Source organism: Dendrobates tinctorius, unplaced genomic scaffold, assembly GCF_039654945.1.
Source record: "Dendrobates tinctorius isolate UK_male_01 unplaced genomic scaffold, ASM3965494v1 ptg000126l, whole genome shotgun sequence".
Classification (NCBI taxonomy): Eukaryota; Metazoa; Chordata; class Amphibia; order Anura; family Dendrobatidae; genus Dendrobates; species Dendrobates tinctorius.
This window is the reverse complement of record NW_027361794.1, coordinates 3,234,268-3,256,352: the sequence shown is the minus strand read 5'-3', so window position 1 is coordinate 3,256,352 and position 22,085 is coordinate 3,234,268. Positions and strand designations below refer to the sequence as shown.

General features: G+C 46.3%; 1 protein-coding gene across 1 annotated transcript in view; it reads left to right on the top strand.

The window, feature by feature from the left end:
- LOC141047236 (uncharacterized) overlaps positions 1–22,085 on the top strand; it is a 351,306-nt gene that overhangs the window by 72,879 nt on the left and 256,342 nt on the right. Inside the window, exons 2-3 of the mRNA XM_073542218.1 lie at positions 9,017–9,173; positions 9,303–9,482. Of these exons, the coding sequence (XP_073398319.1) occupies positions 9,096–9,173; positions 9,303–9,482 (258 nt within the window). The 5' untranslated portion in view covers positions 9,017–9,095. The remainder of the gene's footprint in view (positions 1–9,016; positions 9,174–9,302; positions 9,483–22,085) is intronic.

Sequence of the window (22,085 nt, the reverse complement as noted above, 5' to 3'; positions counted from 1 at the left end):
TTATACCTTTCCTCAGACTGTAGCTCATGGGAACAGGCCCTCACTCCAGTCCCTTCACTATAAAGCCTGGGCCTCATTATACAGCTGTACAGGGGTCTAGTGAAGGCTTTTTATCCCTTTCCTCAGACTGTAGCTCCTGGGATCAGGCCCTCACTCCTGTCCCTTCACTATAAAGCCTGGGCCTCATTATACAGCTGTACAGGGGTCTAGTGAAGGCTTTTTATCCCTTTCCTCAGACTGTAACTCATGGGAACAGGCCCTCACTCCAGTCCCTTCACTATAAAGCCTGGGCATCATTATACAGCTGTACAGGGGTCTAATGAAGGCTTTTTAGCCGTTTCCTCAGACTGTAGCTCCTGGGATCAGGCCCTCACTCCTGTCCCTTCACTATAACGCCTAGGCCTCATTATACAGCTGTACAGGGGTCTAGTGAAGGCTTTTTATCCCTTTCCTCAGACTGTAGCTCCTGGGATCAGGCCCTCACTCCTGTCCCTTCACTATAAAGCCTAGGCCTCATTATACAGCTGTACAGAGGTCTAGTGAAGGCTTTTTCGCCCTTTCCTCAGAGTGTAGCTCATGGGAACAGGCCCTCACTCCTGTCACTTCACTATAAAGCCTGGGCCTCTTTATATAGCTGTACAGGGGTCTAGTGAAGGCTTTTTAGCCCTTTCCTCAGACTGTAGCTCCTGGGATCAGGCCCTCACTCCTGTCCCTCCACTATAAAGCCTGGGTCTCATTATACAGCTGTACAGGGGTCTAGTGAAGGCTTTTTAGCCCTTTCCTCAGACTGTAGCTCCTGGGATCAGGCCCTCACTCCTGTCCCTTCACTATAAAGCCTGGGCCTCATTATACAGCTGTACAGGGGTCTAGTGAAGGCTTTTTAGCCCTTTCCTCAGACTGTAGCTCATGGGAACAGGCCCTCACTCCAGTCCCTTCACTATAAAGCCTGGGCCTCATTATACGGCTGTACAGGGGTCTAGTGAAGGCTTTTTATCCCTTTCCTCAGACTGTAGCTCCTGGGATCAGGCCCTCACTCCTGTCCCTTCACTACAAAGCCTGGGCCTCATTATACAGCTGTACAGGGGTCTAGTGAAGGCTTTTTAGCCCTTTCCTCAGACTGTAGCTCCTGGGATCAGGCCCTCCCTCCTGTCCCTTCACTATAAAGCCTGGGCCTCATTATACAGCTGTACAGGGGTCTAGTGAAGGCTTTTTAGCCCTTTCCTCAGACTGTAGCTCCTGGGATCAGGCTCTTACTCCAGTCCCTTCACTATAAAGCCTGGGCCTCATTATACAGCTGTACAGGGGTCTAGTGAAGGCTTTTTAGCCCTTTCCTCAGACTGTAGCTCATGGGAACAGGCTCTCACTCCTGTCCCTTCACTATAAAGCCTGGGCCTCATTATACGGCTGTACAGGGGTCTAGTGAAGGCTTTTTATCCCTTTCCTCAGACTTTAGCTCATGGGAACAGGCCCTCACTCCAGTCCCTTCACTATAAAGCCTGGGCCTCATTATACGGCTGTACAGGGGTCTAGTGAAGGCTTTTTATCCCTTTCCTCAGACTGTAGCTCCTGGGATCAGGCCCTCACTCCTGTCCCTTCACTATAAAGCCTGGGCCTCATTATACAGCTGTACAGGGGTCTAGTGAAGGCTTTTTATCCCTTTCCTCAGACTGTAGCTCATGGGAACAGGTCCTCACTCCAGTCCCTTCACTATAAAGCCTGGGCCTCATTATACAGCTGTACAGGGGTCTAGTGAAGGCTTTTTAGCCCTTTCCTCAGACTGTAGCTCCTGGGATCAGGCCCTCCCTCCTGTCCCTTCACTATAAAGCCTGGGCCTCATTATACAGCTGTACAGGGGTCTAGTGAAGGCTTTTTAGCCCTTTCCTCAGACTGTAGCTCCTGGGATCAGGCTCTTACTCCAGTCCCTTCACTATAAAGCCTGGGCCTCATTATACAGCTTTACAGGGGTCTAGTGAAGGCTTTTTAGCCCTTTCCTCAGACTGTAGCTCATGGGAACAGGCTCTCACTCCTGTCCCTTCACTATAAAGCCTGGGCCTCATTATACGGCTGTACAGGGGTCTAGTGAAGGCTTTTTATCCCTTTCCTCAGACTTTAGCTCATGGGAACAGGCCCTCACTCCAGTCCCTTCACTATAAAGCCTAGGCCTCATTATACGGCTGTACAGGGGTCTAGTGAAGGCTTTTTATCCCTTTCCTCAGACTGTAGCTCCTGGGATCAGGCCCTCACTCCTGTCCCTTCACTATAAAGCCTGGGCCTCATTATACAGCTGTACAGGGGTCTAGTGAAGGCTTTTTATCCCTTTCCTCAGACTGTAGCTCATGGGAACAGGCCCTCACTCCAGTCCCTTCACTATAAAGCCTGGGCATCATTATACAGCTGTACAGGGGTCTAGTGAAGGCTTTTTAGCCGTTTCCTCAGACTGTAGCTCCTGGCATCAGGCCCTCACTCCTGTCCCTTCACTATAAAGCCTGGGTCTCATTATATGGCTGTACAGGGGTCTAGTGAAGGCTTTTTATCCCTTTCCTCAGACTGTAGCTCCTGGGATCAGGCCCTCACTCCTGTCCCTTCACTATAAAGCCTGGGCCTCATTATACAGCTGTACAGGGGTCTAGTGAAGGCTTTTTAGCCCTTTCCTCAGACTGTAGCTCCTGGGATCAGGCCCTCCCTCCTGTCCCTTCACTATAAAGCCTGGGCCTCATTATACAGCTGTACAGGGGTCTAGTGAAGGCTTTTTAGCCCTTTCCTCAGACTGTAGCTCCTGGGATCAGGCTCTTACTCCAGTCCCTTCACTATAAAGCCTGGGCCTCATTATACAGCTGTACAGGGGTCTAGTGAAGGCTTTTTAGCCCTTTCCTCAGACTGTAGCTCATGGGAACAGGCTCTCACTCCTGTCCCTTCACTATAAAGCCTGGGCCTCATTATACGGCTGTACAGGGGTCTAGTGAAGGCTTTTTATCCCTTTCCTCAGACTTTAGCTCATGGGAACAGGCCCTCACTCCAGTCCCTTCACTATAAAGCCTGGGCCTCATTATACGGCTGTACAGGGGTCTAGTGAAGGCTTTTTATCCCTTTCCTCAGACTGTAGCTCCTGGGATCAGGCCCTCACTCCAGTCCCTTCACTATAAAGCCTGGGCATCATTATACAGCTGTACAGGGGTCTAGTGAAGGCTTTTTAGCCGTTTCCTCAGACTGTAGCTCCTGGCATCAGGCCCTCACTCCTGTCCCTTCACTATAAAGTTTGGGCCTCATTATACAGCTGTACAGGGGTCTAGTGAAGGCTTTTTATCCCTTTCCTCAGACTGTAGCTCATGGGAACAGGCCCTCACTCCAGTCCCTTCACTATAAAGCCTGGGCCTCATTATACAGCTGTACAGGGGTCTAGTGAAGGCTTTTTATCCCTTTCCTCAGACTGTAGCTCCTGGGATCAGGCCCTCACTCCTGTCCCTTCACTATAAAGCCTAGGCCTCATTATACAGCTGTACAGGGGTCTAGTGAAGGCTTTTTATCCCTTTCCTCAGACTGTAGCTCCTGGGATCAGGCCCTCACTCCTGTCCCTTCACTATAAAGCCTAGGCCTCATTATACAGCTGTACAGAGGTCTAGTGAAGGCTTTTTAGCCCTTTCCTCAGAGTGTAGCTCCTGGGATCAGGCCCTCACTCCTGTCCCTTCACTATAAAGCCTGGGCCTCATTATACAGCTGTACAGGGGTCTAGTGAAGGCTTTTTAGCCCTTTCCCCAGACTGTAGCTCCTGGGATCAGGCCCTCACTCCTGTCCCTTCACTATAAAGCCTGGGCCTCATTATACAGCTGTACAGGGGTCTAGTGAAGGCTTTTTAGCCCTTTCCCCAGACTGTAGCTCCTGGGATCAGGCCCTCACTCCTGTCCCTTCACTATAAAGCCTGGGCCTCATTATACAGCTGTACAGGGTCTAGTGAAGGCTTTTTGTCCCTTTCCTCAGATTGTAGCTCCTGGGATCAGGCCCTCACTCCTGTCCCTTCACTATAAAGCCTGGGCCTCATTATACAGCTGTACAGGGGTCTAGTGAAGGCTTTTTAGCCCTTTCCTCAGACTGTAGCTCCTGGGAACAGGCCCTCACTCCTGTCCCTTCACTATAAAGCCTGGGTCTCATTATACAGCTGTACAGGGGTCTAGTGAAGGCTTTTTGTCCCTTTCCTCAGACTGTAGCTCCTGGGATCAGGTCCTCACTCCTGTTCATATTGTGACTTGTGTTATCCTCTAATATATGAGATTTGTCAATGTGGTTTCTACATTAGTCAGAGCTCCACAGATCCTTAGGGTGTGTGCACACGTTGCGGAATCTGCTGCGGAATTTTCCGCGCGGATTTGTGTAAATCCGCAGGTCAAAAGACCTGCGGTTTATCTGCAGATTTATTGCGGATTAGCTTGCGGTTTTCCCCTGCGATTTAAATCCGCGAGGAAAATTCCGCACCATGGGCACTGTGTTTTTCACTTTACATAGACTAAAAGGGTACTGTACAACGCAATAGAAACTGCTGCGGACCCGCAGGGCCAAATCCGCTGCGGATCCGGAACAGAATCCGCAACGCGTGTACACACCCTTACGCTTTAGACACACTAGCGATATTAAAATCGGTCCGATTTTGATGCAGGAAAGTCAGACGAGTGTTATGCGTTTTTTATTCGAGTACAATCCTATTTCTCACACCTAGCATCCGATTTACAGTTAGGTCCATATATATTTGGACAGAGACAACACTTTTCTAATTTTGGTTCTAGACTGTACCACAATGAATTTTAAACAAAACAATTCAGATGCAGTTGAAGTTCAGACTTTCAGCTTTCATTTGAGGGTATCCACATTAAAATTGGATGAAGGGTTTAGGAGTTTCAGCTCCTTAACATGTGCCACCCTGTTTTTAAAAGGACCAAAAGTAATTGGACAGATTAAATAATTGTAAATAAAATGTTCATTTCTAGTACTTGGTTGAAAACCCTTTGTTGGCAATGACTGCCTGAAGTCTTGAACTCATGGACATCACCAGACGCTGTGTTTCCTCCTTTTTGATGCTCTGCCAGTTCTTCACTGCGGTGGTTTTCAGTTGCTGTTTGTTTGTGGGCCTTTCTGTCTGAAGTTTAGTCTTTAACAAGTGAAATGCATGCTCAGTTGGGTTGAGATCAGGTGACTGACTTGGCCATTCAAGAACATTCCACTTCTTTGCTTTAATAAACTCCTGGGTTGCTTTGGCTTTATGTTTTGCGTCATTGTCCATCTGTAGTAGGAAACGATGAACAATCAGTTTGGCTGGATCTGAGCACACTGTATGGCTCTGAATACCTCAGAATTCATTCGGATGCTTCTGTCCTGTGTCACATTATCAATAAACACTAGTGACCCAGTGCCACTGGCAGCCATGCATGCCCAAGCCATCACACTGCCCCCGCCGTGTTTTACAGATGATGTGGTATGCTTTGGATCATGAGCTGTACCACGCCTTCGCCATACTTTTCTCTTTCCATCATTCTGGTAGCAGTTGTTCTTGGTTTCATCTGTCCAAAGAATGTTCTTCCAGAACTATGCTGGCTTTTTTAGATTTTTTTTTAGCAAAGTCCAGTCTAGCCTTTTTATTCTTGATGCTTATGAGTGGCTTGCACCGTGCAGTGAACCCTCTGTATATACTTTCATGCAGTCTTCTCTTTATGGTAGATTTGTATATTGATAAGCTTACCTCCTGGAGTGTTGTTCACTTGGTTGGCTGTTGTGAAGGGGTTTCTCTTCACCATGGAGGCTATTCTGCGATCATCCACCACTGTTGTCTTCCGTGGGCGTCCAGGTCTTTTGGCATTGATGAGTTCATCAGTGCTTTCTTTCTTTCTCAGGATGTACCAAACTGTAGATTTTGCCACTCCTAATGTTGTAGCAATTTCTCGGATGGGTTTTTTCTGTTTTTGCAGCTTAAGGATGGCTTGTTTCACCTGCATGGAGAGCTCCTTTGACCGCATATTTCCTTCACAGCAAAATCTTCCAAGTACCACACCTCAAATCAACTCCAGGCCTTTTATCTGCTTAATTGAGAATTACATAACGAAGGGATTGCCCACACCTGTCCATGAAATAGCCTTGAAGTCAATTGTCCAATTACTTTTGGTCCCTTTAAAAACAGGGTGGCACATGTTAAGGAGCTGAAACTCCTAAACCCTTCATCCAATTTTAATGTGAATACCCTCAAATGAAAGCTGAAAGTCTGAACTTCAACTGCATCTGAATTGTTTTGTTTAAAATTCATTGTGGTAATGTCTAGAACCAAAATTAGAAAAATGTTGTCTCTGTCCAAATATATATGGACCTAACTGTATATCTGAATGCAGTGTGATTGCTATCCGATTGCAATGCGATTTTAGCGTGAGATTTTACATACAGCAATTCTCTGTCATTTACACATTGTTTTCAAACTAAATAGTCTTTAAAACACACACACACACACATATATATACAGTTGTGGACAAAAGTATTGACAACCCTGCAATTCTGTCAGATAATACTCAGTTTCTTCCTGAAAATGATTGCAAACACAAATTCTTTGGTATTATCTTCATTTAATTTGTCTTAAATGAAAAAACACAAGAGAATGAAGCAAAAAGCAAAACATTGATCATTTCACACAAAACTCCAAAAATGGACCAGACAAAAGTATTGGCACCCTCATCCTAATACTTGGTTGCACAACCTTTAGCCAAAATAACTGTGACCAACCGCTTTCGGTAACCATCAATGAGTTTCTTACAATGCTCTGCTGGAATTTTAGACCATTCTTCTTTGGCAAACTGCTACAGGTCCCTGATATTTGAAGGGTGCCTTCTCCAAACTGCCATTTTTAGATCTCTCCACAGGTGTTCTATGGGATTCAGGTCTGGACTCATTGCTGGCCACCTTAGAAGTCTCCAGTGCTTTCTCTCAAACCATTTTCTAGTGCTTTTTGAAGTGTGTTTTGGGTCATTGTCCTGCTGGAAGACCCATGACCTCTGAGGGAGACCCAGCTTTCTCACACTGGGCCCTACATTATGCTGCAAAATTTGTTGGTAGTCTTCAGACTTCATAATGCCATGCACACGGTCAAGCAGTCCAGTGCCAGAGGCAGCAAAGCAACCCCAAAACATCAGGGAACCTCCGCCATGTTTGACTGTAGGGACCGTGTTCTTTTCTTTGAATGCCTCTTTTTTTCTCCTGTAAACTCTATGTTGATGCCTTTGCCCAAAAAGCTCTACTTTTGTCTCATCTGACCAGAGAACATTCTTCCAAAACGTTTTAGGCTTTTTCAGGTAAGTTTTGGCAAACTCCAGCCTGGCTTTTTTATGTCTCGGGCTACGAAGTGAGGTCTTCCTGGGTCTCCTACCATATAGTCCCTCAGTCCCTTTTCATTCAGACGCCGACGGATAGTACGGGTTGACACTGTTGTACCCTCGGACTGCAGGGCAGCTTGAACTTGTTTGGATGTTAAAAGGGAAAAAAATGATGAAAAACTCGCGCTGAAGTGTATACCTGAGGGGTTAAATCGTATAGGACAATTTCATGTGCCAGAAAATAGAACTGAAATGGCATGTAGATTCCCTTTTATGCAAACATTAAAATACTGACGCCAGGAATCAAAACTCACAACAAAATGTAAAGGGTTAAGTCCTGTAAGGCAATTAACATGCCAAAGATAGTGCCTGAAAGCAGGGCTGAGATAGTAGATGTATTACCTTTCATGCAAACATTAGCATACTGGCTCTGAGATCCCAGGAGCAGTGCTTGACATCCAGGAAGTCAGAAGGTCCTTCTCATAAAAGTTCTGCAGGGAGATAACATCCAAAAGTTAAAAGTCAGAAAGTGAGCAGGGTCTTAAGAAAAGACGTAGTCCCGGCCAGTGACTAACATCCTAGCTATAGATCTGTATCTGTATCGGCCGTCTGTATGAAGTACAGGAGCCGCGCTGGGAAAGCCTGCAAGGTACAGACTGCAGAGACGCTGCAGGACCTTGCATGACGTCAAAGTCACATGAATTAACACGTGACAGGCTAAGGAGAGCAACAAAGCGCTCAGGGGGCTTGAATGCTAATCCTACGTGTTTCAGAATCTCGGATTCCTTCCTCCCTGATACAGATACAGATGTTTTTTTTCATATAATATATGTAAGCCTATGTTAAAATGACCCAAAAAACAATCCTATCCAGAAAACACCCACTGTACATGAAGACATTGACATCAAATATCTCCTGTCTTGTTGTTCCTACAAACAAGCTTTTATAAAAGCCTCAAACTTCTGTGTGTGACTCAGACCTGAGATCTAACGTGATAGAAGATTACAGTGCGGGGAAGACGGGAAACCTTCATATAGACGGCCGGTGGGGATGGAGTCAGTGACGGACTCTGGCCAAATATGTTTCTAGAGCCGTAGTAGAAGATGAAGATGTCGTCCTCATCATGAAGTAGTTATTCCTCCTGTCACGTGTAATGAATATCTCCCGCAGTATTACTAATGCCGATTCCAGTGTCGGGAAATGAGACGAGAATTAGCGTTATGGAAGATGAGTCTATGAGGAACGTATTCAGCTGCCGACTCCGAGGGAGAAACTGCTTGTTGTCTGTGGCCTAAATATATAGGTTTTATTAGTAGATGTAAAGAGGGAAACTAAATACTGTAAAATAATAAAATAAGAAATAAATTAAAAGTAAAATACAGAATGTTGCAAAATAATAAAAATACCACTGCTGCTTGGATCTCTGCATTTCATGGTCAGTCCCAATGAACTTGTAGTTCCTGCAGCTAATCATTTGTCCATACTGTGGCCAACTTAGCCAGTAATTGGGAGCATGGATGATATATCTTAGTCAGCAATTCAACTTATGTTCCAGTCCATATAAGACTAGAGAATACAACATCTACATGTTCTATCTCCTCATATATTTCCCTTATTATCTCCAGTAATTGTCTAATTATGTAGAATTCTTTATACTATTACATCATCTTTCTATTCAGGTCCCTACAATATCAGATCCTGTCGTCAGTGAAGATCTTCTATATAAGAGAATTTTCCTGATTTACCCATCAAAGATAGATGGATATGAACAGAGACAAGATGGCAGAGAGGATATTACACCTCACCCTAGAGATCCTCTTCCGGCTTACTGGAGAGGTGAGAGATTCTGATGACGTCACATTACATCATTCTTATCTATGGGAATAACAGATGGACAGAACTGGAGAGGTGAGGACTCTGGAAATGTCTGTAGTGAGATTTATTAATGTGTCTCTCCATAACCAGGATTACACAGTAGTGAAGAAGACCTCTAGTGAGCGCTGTCAGGTCCCTGTGTCTGAGGGATGCAGAAGACCCCTGAGCCCAATCATGGGACCTCCACCTCACCCCCTGATACATGGGGACATCGATGACCAGAAGATCCTAGAACTCATCTACAAGATGATTGAGCTGCTGACTGGAGAGGTGACACTGCTGGGAATGCTGGGACATTATACAGTAATGCTATGAAGTGATTGGGAGATGACGGTATCATTGTATGTGTCAGGTTTCTATAAGGTGTCAGGATGTCGCTGTCTATTTCTCCATGGAGGAGTGGGAGTATTTAGAAGGACACAAAGATCTGTACAAGGACGTCATGATGGAGGTTCCCCAGCCCCTCACATCACCAGGTAATAGACAGGACTAAATACACACGGTCTATAATTATCTGTATGTAAAGAATGAATTCAGTCCCTGTATGTGTTTCCTCCAGATCTATCCAGTAAGAGGACAACACCAGAGAGATGTCCCCGTCCTATTCTTCTACAGGACTGTAAACAAGAAGATCCCAATGTTCCTCAGGATCATCAGGTAGATGGAGAGAAAGTGTCAGGAGCTCTCCCCTATGATGTGTAGCCGGCTGTGAAGATCTTGTGCTCAGTCTTGTTTTATCCACCAATATTATATGTTTTATACTTGTGTAATGAGAGCGGTGGAGATGGCAGGATTAGAGCTGATCATAGATGTGGCTTCTCCATCTGTCTGTAACTTTTACAATATTTGTTTCAGGGTGAAGATCTGACCCATATTAATACTACAGAGACATATGTGAGGGGTGATGAGCGGTGTAAAGAGGAGATTCCTACATATGACTACCCAGGTGAGTAGTAACCACTAAATGCAGATTAGTCACAGATTCTTCTCATTCATCGGCTGTGGCTGCTTTATCGGTGGTGTAGTCCGGCTGTATTACCATGATCACCATTTTGCCTCAAGACCACAACATTCTCCTCCACACAAAACTGTTCAAATGACTTTGGGCATTGAAAGCCCTTTGCTATAGAACTTTCCACCTGGAGGATCCACCTACCCCCTGAGATTAGGAGACACTGACCTTTAGCTGCCCAGAACTGTAAACTACAAAGCCAAATGACAGCGTACATAGAATGTGCTGACAAGTTAGAAAATCACTTGAAGAAAAGTATTATGATGGACCTATAAGAGAAAGCAGAGGATAATGATGCTGTTGGTTTCCTAGATCCCTGATATCTTATTGGATGATTCTCCCTTCTCTCCCTTCTGTGCTGCTGAATGTGCTCATATGGTCTCTACAAGACCAGGTCCAGTCTTTCTGGCCAAACTTTGCTTTTATGATTGACAACATTAATTGTGCAGTCGGGGCCAAGTGTGAATTTCTGTCCATTAACAACAGTTTCCCTTTATCCTGACTTTTCAAGTTTTTTTTTTTAAAAACAACTAAATTCAAACAGGTTCGCAAAAAACTATATTAAAAATATTACACCTGTGCCATGATATATGTCAAAGCTGTATGTGGTTGATGGCTGTAATATTAATTTATTCAGTCCTGCTGGAGATACCAGATTTTTGGGATTATAAGATGCACTTTTTTTCCCCAAAATTTTTTTGGGAAAATGGGGGTGTGTCTTATAATTCGAATACACCTTGCCAGCCACGGTGGAGGTGGGTTGCTGCAAGAGGCAGCAAGACTGGCGCGTTGCTGTAGGCTGGGATGAGGGGGTGTTTGGAGGTGCGACACTGCTGTTGTTCGGTGGTGCGGGGGCTTCGCTGACACTTTGTGAAAGCCTGGGACCCCCCTCACGTTCATGATTTATACTGCAGTGGATTCCGGGAAAATGGCTGCCAAGGCAGAGCATGCACAGATGGAGATCTCGGCGCCAAGATCCCCATCTGCGCATGCGCCGCCATTTCCCAGAGTCCATCGCAAAGTAAACCATGGGCGTACGAGGGCTCTTGGTTTTCACAAAGTGTCGGCGGAGCCCCCGCACCACCGAACACCTGCAGCGTAGCACATCCGAACACCCATTTCTCCAAGTCTATGGTCCGCAGCATTGCCCCATTCCTGCCTCCACCATCAGCAACCCTGGGACCCTGCTTCACCGCAGCCACCACCCCCGGTAAGCAATAAGACTCGTGGATTGTAAGAAGCACCACCATTTTATTTAAAAAAGGTTTGTGGTTTTTTTTTTTACTGTTTTTCTCCTCAAAATTTCGTGAGCGTCTTATAAACCGCAAAATAGGGTTGGCTTTGCTCCAGCCCTGGTTTCATGGAATCACTCCATTTCATAAATGACATTATGTTTTCAGTTCTAAATAATTCAGATTACTGTACAATCTTTCCTGCAACACTAATACTTTTTCTACTCTTCTGGTCAGGACTCATAGTTGCTTCAATGGTGCACCATAAATGAGTAAAAGTCCGGTTGAATTTTGAATTCTCCCCTCATACATACACTGTTGTTGGGAGATGTAAGGCTAGGTTCACATTTGCGATTGAGTCAACAGTGTATCGTGCGCAACCACCAACGCATGAAAAAATGCATGCTAACGCAGCGTTTTTTAACCGCATCGGCTTACACGTGACGTAAAAAAAACGCTGCGTTTGCGTTTTCTATGCGCATGCGTTCCATAGGGAAAAAAGTTTCCAGGAGATTTTCCGTAACACAAGCCACGCCCAATGGGCGTGTCTCATAGTATTTCTGTATATAGACCCTTGTACAGATGAAATCCTCAGATTTTGCTCCTGTATCCTGTGTCAAGATGGATCTTCGCTTGGAGAGTTGCTATCGGAATCTGGATTTGGATATCAACTTGTTTCTTGCTTTTGCTTGTGAGCAAGAACGGAAAAGACAAAGACTGAGAATACGGCGTCGGTGCTTTTGGCAATACCCCATTGTTGAAGTCTGGGATAGCCATGGAGCCTACCACTCCTTATTCAGTGGGCTCAGTGAAGACCCGGAGAAATATTTTGACTACACGAGGATGTCTCAAGAGAGCTTCTGTGATCTGCTGGGTGCACTTTGTAGCACATATATTGCATAGCACAAGTCTGCCAAGACTTTAGTCTGCAGTGTGTATCCTAGAAGTGTGTATCTTAAAAGTGTGAGATGATATGAAAATATGAATTAATCCAGAATTGAACCAGAAGGGAACAGAAGGTAACTGGAAAGAGTCACTGTAAACAATGTTTCTGTTTGTTTCCACTCTGACCCCTATAATCCTTCACTTTCTGATAACCCCACTAATCCCTACACCTAGCAAGGAACTGTTCATCTCTTCTTCAATCCTTCCAATCCATCTCGCCTCTTCCTCAGATCTGTTCCTCAACATGCAATCCTCTGTCTCCAAACAAACACAGACAGCCCCCTCATGCTCTCTCCTGCTCCCACCTGCTAACACTATCTCTGCTCCTCCTCACTGCCGGCGATATCTCTCCAAATCCTGGTCCTCCTCACCACATTCCCACAGTCATTTCTACTTCCCATCCACACCCAATCACAACTTTCCGTAACCACTCCAACCTTATACACATTTGCCCAGCCCCAGCTTCCCCAGTCCCACTAACAGGAGCTCTGTGGAACGCTCGCTCTGTCTGCAACAAACTTTCTTTCATCCATGATCTTTATATTACTAGCAAACTTTCCTTCCTCGCCATCACCGAAACCTGGCTCACCTCCTCTGACACAGCCTCTCCTGCTGCACTCTCATATGGTGGATTCCACCTTTCCCACACCCCCCGCCCCAGCTGCAAGCATGGTGGATGAGTTGGTTTTCTCCTGTCAGATAACTGCTCCTTTACCCCAATCCCACTGCCGCCCTCTGTTACCCTCCCTTCCTTCGAGGTGCACTCTGTGCGCATCTACTCCCCCTCCAACCTCCAACTAGCTGTCATATACCGCCCTCCAGGGTCAGCCACCACCTTCTTTGACCACTTCACCACCTGGCTACTTAATTTCCTTTCCACTGATATCCCCACTATCATCTTGGGCGACTTCAACATCCCCATTGACACTTCCCTCTCAGCTGCCACTAAACTTCTATCTCTCACTTCCTCCCTCGGCCTCACTCAATAGTCTTCTGCAGCCACTCACAAAGATGGCCACATACTAGACCTCATCTTCACCCACCTCTGCTCCCTATCTAGCCTCTCTAACTCAGCTCTTCCTCTCTCTGACCACAACCTACTTACATTCTCTTCCCTCTCCTCCTCAGGTCCACAATCCCCACCTCAAAAACTCGCACACCCTCGCAGAAATCTTCAACACCTCGATCTACACTCACTGTCTGAATCCCTCCTCCCTCTTACAGACATAAGTTCCCTACTCAATGCGGATGCTGCTGCCGCTCTATATAACACCACAATAGCTGTAGCTTTGGAATCAGTTGCCCCTCTCAAACATACCAAAACTCGCAAAATCAACAGACAGCCCTGGCACACCAGTCTGACCAAAGAACTAAGGCGGGCTTCCAGGGCTGCTGAGTAGAGATGGAAAAAATCCCACTCCAATGAGGACTTCATCACATTCAAACAGTCCCTCACTACTTTCAAGGCCACACTCGCTGCAGCAAAACAAACCTACTTCTCATCTCTCATATCCTCCATCTCACAACCCTAAACAGTTATTCAACACCTTCAATTCTCTCCTCCGCCCCCCAGCACCTCCTCCCTCTCCACTCATCTCAGCTGAAGACTTTGCCTCATTTTTCAAGGAGAAGATTGATAACATCAGAGACAGTTTTGTCAACAACCCCCAGTGCCCTTCCTCCTACTTGCCCTGCTCTCCTCCCCCAAAACCAACTTCTCCACCATTACAGAAGATCGACTCTCCACTCTACTCTCAAGATCACATCTCACTACCTGTGCACTTGACCTGATCCCATCCCACTTCATCCCAAACCTCACCACAGTCTTCATCCCAACCCTAACCCATCTCTTCAACCTAAAACTAACAACTGGTGTTTTCCCCTCAAGCTTTAAACATGCCTCAATCACACCTATCCTCAAAAAGCCCTCTCTTGACCCATCCTCTGTATCTAGCTATCGCCCTATATCACTTCTCCCCTATGCCTCAAAACTACTGGAACAACACGTCCATCTTGAACTATCCTCCCACCTCTCTTCTTGCTCCATCCTTGACCACTTGCAATCCGGCTTCCAGCCACACCATTCCACTGAAACTGCCCTAACTAAGGTCACCAATGACCTACTAGCCGCCTAGGCCAAGCGACACTACTCTGTCCTCCTCCTCCTGGACCTGTCCTCTGCCTTTGAAACAGTGGACCATTCCCTATTACTACAGACCCTCTCATCTCTTGGTATCACAGACTTGGCCCTATCTTGGATTGCGTCATACCTAGAAGACCGGACATTCAGCGTCTCCCAGTCGCACACCACCTCCTCACCGCGCCCCCTATCCGTCGGAGTCCCGCAAGGTTCAGTCCTAGGGCCCCTGCTCTTCTTCGTTTACACCTTAGGCCTCGGACAGCTCATAGAATCTCATGGCTTTCAGTATCATCTCTATGCTGATGACACACAGATCTACATCTCTGGACCAGACATCACCTCCCTACTAAACAGAATCCCTCAATGTCTGTCTGCTATTTCATCCTTCTCCGCTAGATTTCTAAAACTTAATATGGACAAAACAGAATTAATCATCTTTTGCCCATCTCACGTGACCCCCCCAACAGACCTATCCATTAAAGTAAACGGCTGCCCACTCTCTCCAGTCCCACAAGCTCGCTGCCTCGGGGTTATCCTTGACACTGATCTCTCTTTCAAAACACATATCCAAGCCCTTTCTGCTTCCTGCCGACTTCAACTCAAAAATATTTCACGGATCCGTACATTCCTCAACCAAGAATCTGCAAAAACCCTAGTCCATGCCCTCATCATCTCCCGCCTTGACTACTGCAACCTCCTTCTCTGTGGCCTCCCCTCTAACACTCTCGCACCCCTCCAATCTATTCTTAACTCTGCTGCCCGACTAATCCACCTATCCCCCCACTCTTCCCTCTGTCAATCCCTGCACTGTCTCCCCATTACCCAAAGACTCCAGTTCAAAACCCTAACCATGACATACAAAGCCATCCACAACCTGAGTCCTCCGTACATCTGTGACCTAGTCTCCCGGTACTTACCTGCACGAAACCTCCGATCCTCACAAGATCTCCTTCTGTACTCCCCCCTTATCTCCTCTTCCCACAATCGCATACAAGATTTCTCCCGCGCATCCCCTCTACTCTGAACTCTCTACCACAACATATCAGACTCTCGCCTACCATGGAAACCTTCAAAAAGAACTTGAAGACCTACCTCTTCCGACAAGCCTACAACTTGCAGTAACCACCGATCCACCAAACCGCTGCAAGACCAGCTCTACCCTCGCCTACTGTATCCTCACCCATCCCGTTGTAGATTGTGAGCCCTTGCGGGCAGGGTCCTCTCTCATCCTGTAGCAGTCGTGACTTGTATTGTTTAAGATTACTGTACTTGTATGTATTATGTATACCCCTCCTCACATGTAAAGCGCCATGGAATAAATGGCGCTATAATAATAATAATAGTGTACAAGGAGCCATCAGTAGGCATGACACTCAGCTCCGTAGAGTGATTCCAGCTGAGGAACATCTGCTGGTGACACTAAGGTGCGTAATATTTAAAAATAAATGCCTATAATAACTATTATTGTTCTGCAATGTACTTATTTTTTTTCCTTTTTTTGTTTTTCAAATCCCCTGTTGTAAACTTTATTCATAATATTTTTTTTCTTTCTCTGTTAAGCTCTCTCCGGTGGCCAGGAATCTGCCAATCATCGCTCCATTTTCAGATCCAGATTGGCTTTTCCACCCTTTCTGGGTTTGTTGCAGACACCTGCCAGGCTTTGTGGGGCGTTCTGCGTGAAGAATTTATCCCCCTACTTTAATTATAAAAAATACTTCTCTATAGTGCTCATGGCGATTACAGCTGCAGACTGTAGATTTCTCGCCGTGGACATTGGTTCTTTTGGCCTTGGTAATGAAGCCCAGACATTTAAAAACTCTGACATGGGCCAACGGTTGTATGGTAATAATTTTATTTTCCCCCTGTCATGACCTCTTCCCAACACTGAAGACCTGACAATGCCATTTGTTGTGGTTGAGGATGTGTGGAAACCTACTGAAGCCATACTCCAGTCGGGACTTGAACCACATAAAAAGGATTTTTATTTACTGACTGATCAGGGCATAAAGAACTGTTGAGTGTACCTTTGGTATTTTTGTCTCGAAATAGCGCATTTTAGGGAAAGCAATTAATCTCAAAATTGAGACAGTCGATGAGGTGGTCAAGGCGTGTGTGGTTCTCCACAACTACATAATGGCAAAAGAGCGACTAAACTTCGAACTTGATGAACCTGTTTGTAACCTGTTGCCAGTTTACCAGCATCACCCTCTGAGGACAACAAGGGAAGTTGCCAAAGTGAGGGATACATTTGAGGACTACTTTGTTTCTAAAATTGGACGTGTGGCATGGCAAGATGAAATGGTTTAGGTAAATGTTCTTGTAATTTTATGATTTGTAATGTTAAAATGTACCTTTAATGTTTTATGCTAAATAAATAAAATAGTAAAACACCTGTCCACTTTGGTTATGTCACCCATGCTTTACACTTCACCTGTTCTATTTGTCAATGCTATGGTAGGTGACTTCTCATTAGCTCCATCGGGTCTTCAGTTTGCATTAATCGATCGTCCAATAGATTAATGCACACTGAAGAGATGATGGAGCAAATCCACCTCATATCTTTACTCACCTGCCAATGTGTCAGAATTAGTGCACTCAGGATGCAGAAAACACATCATCCTGAGTGCAATAGTACTGACACCTGGGCAGGTCAGTTTTGCTGACCCCTGACCCTTTGTGTTGTATTACTAAAAATTTTTTGGAGGGGTTTTCAGTCCTCTTTGTGGTTTTGCCACCTCATAGCTCAATGACAGACCCAAGAAAGAAAAGGAAGAGAAGATTGTGTTTCATGGAGCTATGAGGTGGAAAAAAACTGTGTGTTGATGGCGCACGGTGTGTTGCCGGCGACGAAAGAGACAAAGAACAAGCAGTGATAGGGGAAAAACAACACAATTTTATTTACAAAAAATAAAATTTTTTTTTTAATTTTTACAAAATGAGGGGGAAATGTTACGGACCTGGGGGGTGTGGAGATGGGAGGATTGGCTCGGTTTGGACAATGAAGGGGTTCCAGGGGAAGGGCCTAATAAATGTGTGGGGTCTGGGAGATCAAGGATCGAAGTAGACACATTAGGAGTGGAAACATGGGACTGGAGAGACACATTACAAGGGAGTGACAAATTGGACAACACAGACACATTGGGAGGTGAGGGTGGTGGAGGGAGCACAACAGTTCTTTTTTTACGCCTTGTTTCCCGTCTCTTCCTCTTGTGCTTTGCATGGCTTTGTTGCTGGCTTTTTCATCTTCTTGGAATGGTGGGCGTGATGGGTTCCGTTACCGACATGGTGGTGGCTGTGGACGACCGTGTAGGAGCATGAATCTGCGTGCTGGTGTGTGACGTCCGCCTGCGGGTCTGGGCTGCAGCCAGGCAACACCCCGAGAAACACTGATACCCTTTACCCCTATACAGGGATCTGGATTTATAGCAGAGCCCAGGAGGCGCTGTCTGAATAGGAGCAGTGACCAGAGCAGGACGGTCGCCAGAAAGGTGTTCCAATACAGGACACAAACGTGGAGATATGCGAGTCTAAACCAGTCGGGCAGCAATGGTACAAAAACGGTAGACAGAAGCAGAGTCAGATTCAGGCCGAGAGTCATAAACCAGGAGAGTAGCAGAGGTACAGAATCGTTAGGCAGAAGCAGAGTCAGATTCAGGCCGAGAGTCATAAACCAGGAGAGTAGCAGAGGTACAGAATCGTTAGGCAGAAGGAGAGTCAGATTCAGGCCGAAAGTCATAAACCAGGAGAGTAGCAGAGGTACAGAATCGTTAGGCAGAAGCAGAGTCAGATTCAGGCCGAGAGTCATAAACCAGGAGAGTAGCAGAGGTACAGAATCGTTAGGCAGAAGGAGAGTCAGAAGTCCAGGCCAAAGTCAGTCAGTCAGTCAGTCAGAAAGCAATTCACACAGTAACACACAGGGGAACCAAGAATATATCTGGCGGCTTGCAAGACCAGTCCCAAGGTATTTCAGGGATCAGGTCACCCCTCATAGGTTCCTGGACTGATGATGTCATCAGTACCGCCCCCAGGACCAGGCCAGATGGAGATGCAGTAACCTCTTGATGACTGACAGAGGGGTGGAGCCTGCGTCCACCAGATGCCTGCGCAGGTGCCCTTACTCTGTCAGCACCATAACTCCCGGGCGAGCCATGGCGCCTCCTAGTGACCGCGACAGGAGCAGCAGACCCAGAATTTAACGGCGACGTGACAGACCGGCGCCTCCTAGAGGCTAAAGCCGGGACAGTAGGCTCTGAGCCTGACGTGACAGAACCACGGCCCTGTCCAGTGGCCGAGGCAGGAACAGCCGTCCCTGAGTCTGACGATAAAGTGGCGGTCCGGCGCCTCCTAGAGGCCGCGACCGGAACAGCAGGCCCTAAGTCTGGCGGAAACGTGACATGGTGGTGGTGGACAGCCGTGCAGGAGCAGGACTCGTTGTGGTGGAGTGGCTTTCAACAGCACCCGGCATGATGGTGGCGCTGTAGTGGTGTGCGGCAGGACTGGGCATGGTGGTGGCCATACAGGGGTATGCAGCAGAACTCGGTATTGAGGTAAATCGGGTAATTGGTGGCACAGTTGGAAATGCCACATGTGGCTGCGGGTAGAACCGAGTCTGCAGCATAGCCTGAACATAAGCAGCTTTGCAGGCCTGCATCACATTGAGCTGGAGTTCAGGAGTAAGGTGTTCCGACATGCCCCGCTCTATCGCAGAAAAAAAATGGTGTGCTGGTCTCTGGACGTTGACTTCCCCACGGTCAAGGCGTTGGTGGACAGACTGGAAAATTGTGTTAATATGGTTCAAACCAATATCCAGTCTATCTCCCACTGCCTTCAGGCTATTCTGGATGACCGAGCTTAAGAGAATAAACTCAGGCATGAGTATCCTGGCTGAGCTCTTCTGCCACTGTCGGGAAGACCCAACAAAAAAAGAGGCAGGGGAGGCCTGGGATAAGGGAACACCTGAAGGACCAGCTGCCTGTTCTCCAGCCTGTGACGCTGGCCCACTTGCTGTATCGCTGGTGGATGGCTGTGACTGTGTAGGTGGAGTAATCGACTGGGGGGTGACCCACTTCTTGCCACAGACAAACACAAGACTGAGACAGAATTTGTATTCAACAGGTCCATTTTTATTGGCTGTCCTCCTGACGACCACAGCAATTCACCACAGCAGCTTCACACTTCTCCGTACTCGGGCCCGGGTACCTTCACTTCTTTTGCTACTATAGTCGTGGTGTCCTTCGTGGCTCTTTTCACTGTGGCTGCCCTAGGTCCATCCACCACAGCGCTTCACTAGTCTGAGTACGCCGTCCGTTTGATACCCCCAGGCCGTCTTCGTCTGCGGCTACTGTCCTCTGGGCCACCCCCCGTGACCGCCTCAACTGTCAGTCCCCTCTGGAGCCTTTCTACTGTCTCTTTCTCCTCAGCAGAACTTCCTCTCTACTGTGCTCCTATCGCTGACTGACCTTCCAGAACCTTCCCTCAGCCTTTTATACTTCCAGTTCTGGTAACTCCGCCCACCATCACCTGACAGTTTCTCTGACCAATGGCAGTTGTTCAGTCCCACTCTTTCACTCTCCACTGCCCTCTAATGGTCAAACTACAATACTGTACCCTTTCTCTTTACACCTCTTTACACCTTTACACCCTTTCTTTTCACACCTACACTCCGCTACACCTCCGCCTACCCACTACAGACAGATCTGTCCATCAGTCCACCTTCCCTACAACTGCTCTGAGGCTGTTCGCTGAAGGACTGCTCCAGAGGACGAACCAGGTTCGAAGGTGCTGCTTACAAACCGTTGCAAAGGTACTCACTTCAGACTCTCTGTCCGGTGTGTTCGGTGTGCTCTGGACTTGAGGCCATGGTGATATGTTGCTGAATGCTGCAAGAAAGAGACAGAAATGATTGCAGACTGCAGGGAGGAAAAAAAGGCAGACACATTTGAGCTTGTATACTCATATTTGGGTAAATCCAGAGTCGCTTCCACAGTCTGTAGTCTTGCAATCTCTTCCAGAGGCTTGAGAGTAATGGACTTCCAGTGCCCACACCCTCTTTTTATACATCTTTGTGTGGAGGGTGGCTAAAACCAGTGTCTAGATATGTTTACTCAGAAAAACACATGCGTATGCAAACGCATGCATTCACATAGACTATAATGCATTGTTTAGACGCATTCCTTCCACAAGCGTCCTCATGCGTATGGCGGCGGCAATTTGACACCTCCAAAATTGCAGCATATTCTGTTAGCCGCACACTCCGAAATGACGCATGCTTAAGCAAACACAGGCGAACGCTTGCAAATGCATGTACCTGTGTCTACAACCTTAAAGATAGGAAATCACGATGTATGCGTCAGAAACGCTGCAAATGTGAAACCGGCCTAACTTTTTTATGTTGTCTACACTTTTTCATTTTGTATGATTTGTGGTGGGATTGGTCTGCCTCACTTATGCGAGTCTGCAACTCCCTTCTATTCTTTAAATAAAGATCTTCATTCCCTTTTCCAAGTGCCTGAGATCTAAATCTAAGTCACCTCAGCTCTGCACTATTAGAAAAAGTTCTCTTTGAATGTCTAATATTTCTTCAAGAAACACATCTGACACTACAATAGTTTAGATTTTTAAGAACCACCAAGCCCCATACTCTAATTACTCCAGAGAGGTTTCATCACTAGTTAATTATTTATTTATTTTATTGAAGATAGTTCAGTTTGATCATTTCAGTAGATGTGTTATTGTCAATACTCTGTTTTGCCCATCATCCTTCTACTTCTTTAACCTCTCTACATGGATCTGGACACAGAGACTCCTAGGCTTGGGCCACGGTTTGGCCTGCTGTTATGTGGTGTGAGATAGCAAAAAGAATAGTCAGGTAGCCGGGTCAAAATCACAAAACACAAGAATAGTCAGTAAATGGGTCGGGGCCACAACAGGAAACAAATTAAACAATCTGAGAGCTGAGCACAGAGGACTGAATCAGAACAGAACGAGGCTGTGTGGCAGCTTCCGGCAATATGCTTTGAGCTTTAGTAGGGTGTGGTGCTTTCCACTTGGCTGAATGAGGAATTAGATTACTTCAGCTGGACAGCACATACATCCATACTGTCAGACTTGATGGAACTACTGGTCCCAGGCACCCTAATCTTAGTACAGTTGTGGCCAAAAGTATTGACACCCCTGCAATTCTGTCAGATAATACTCAGTTTCTTCCTGAAAATGATTGCAAACACAAATTCTTTGTTACAATTATCTTCATTTAATTTGTCTTAAATGAAAAAACACAAAAAGAATTGTCCTAAAGCCAAATTGGATATAATTCCACACCAAACATGAAAAAGAGGGTGGACAGAAGTATTGGCACTGTTCGAAAAATCATGTGATGCTTCTCTAATTTGTGTAATTAACAGCACCTGTAACTTACCTGTGGCACCTAACAGGTGTTGGCAATAACTAAATCACACTTGCAGCCAGTTGACATGGATTAAAGTTCACTCAACCTCTGTCCTGTGTCCTAGTGTGTACCACACTGAGCATGGAGAAAAGAAAGA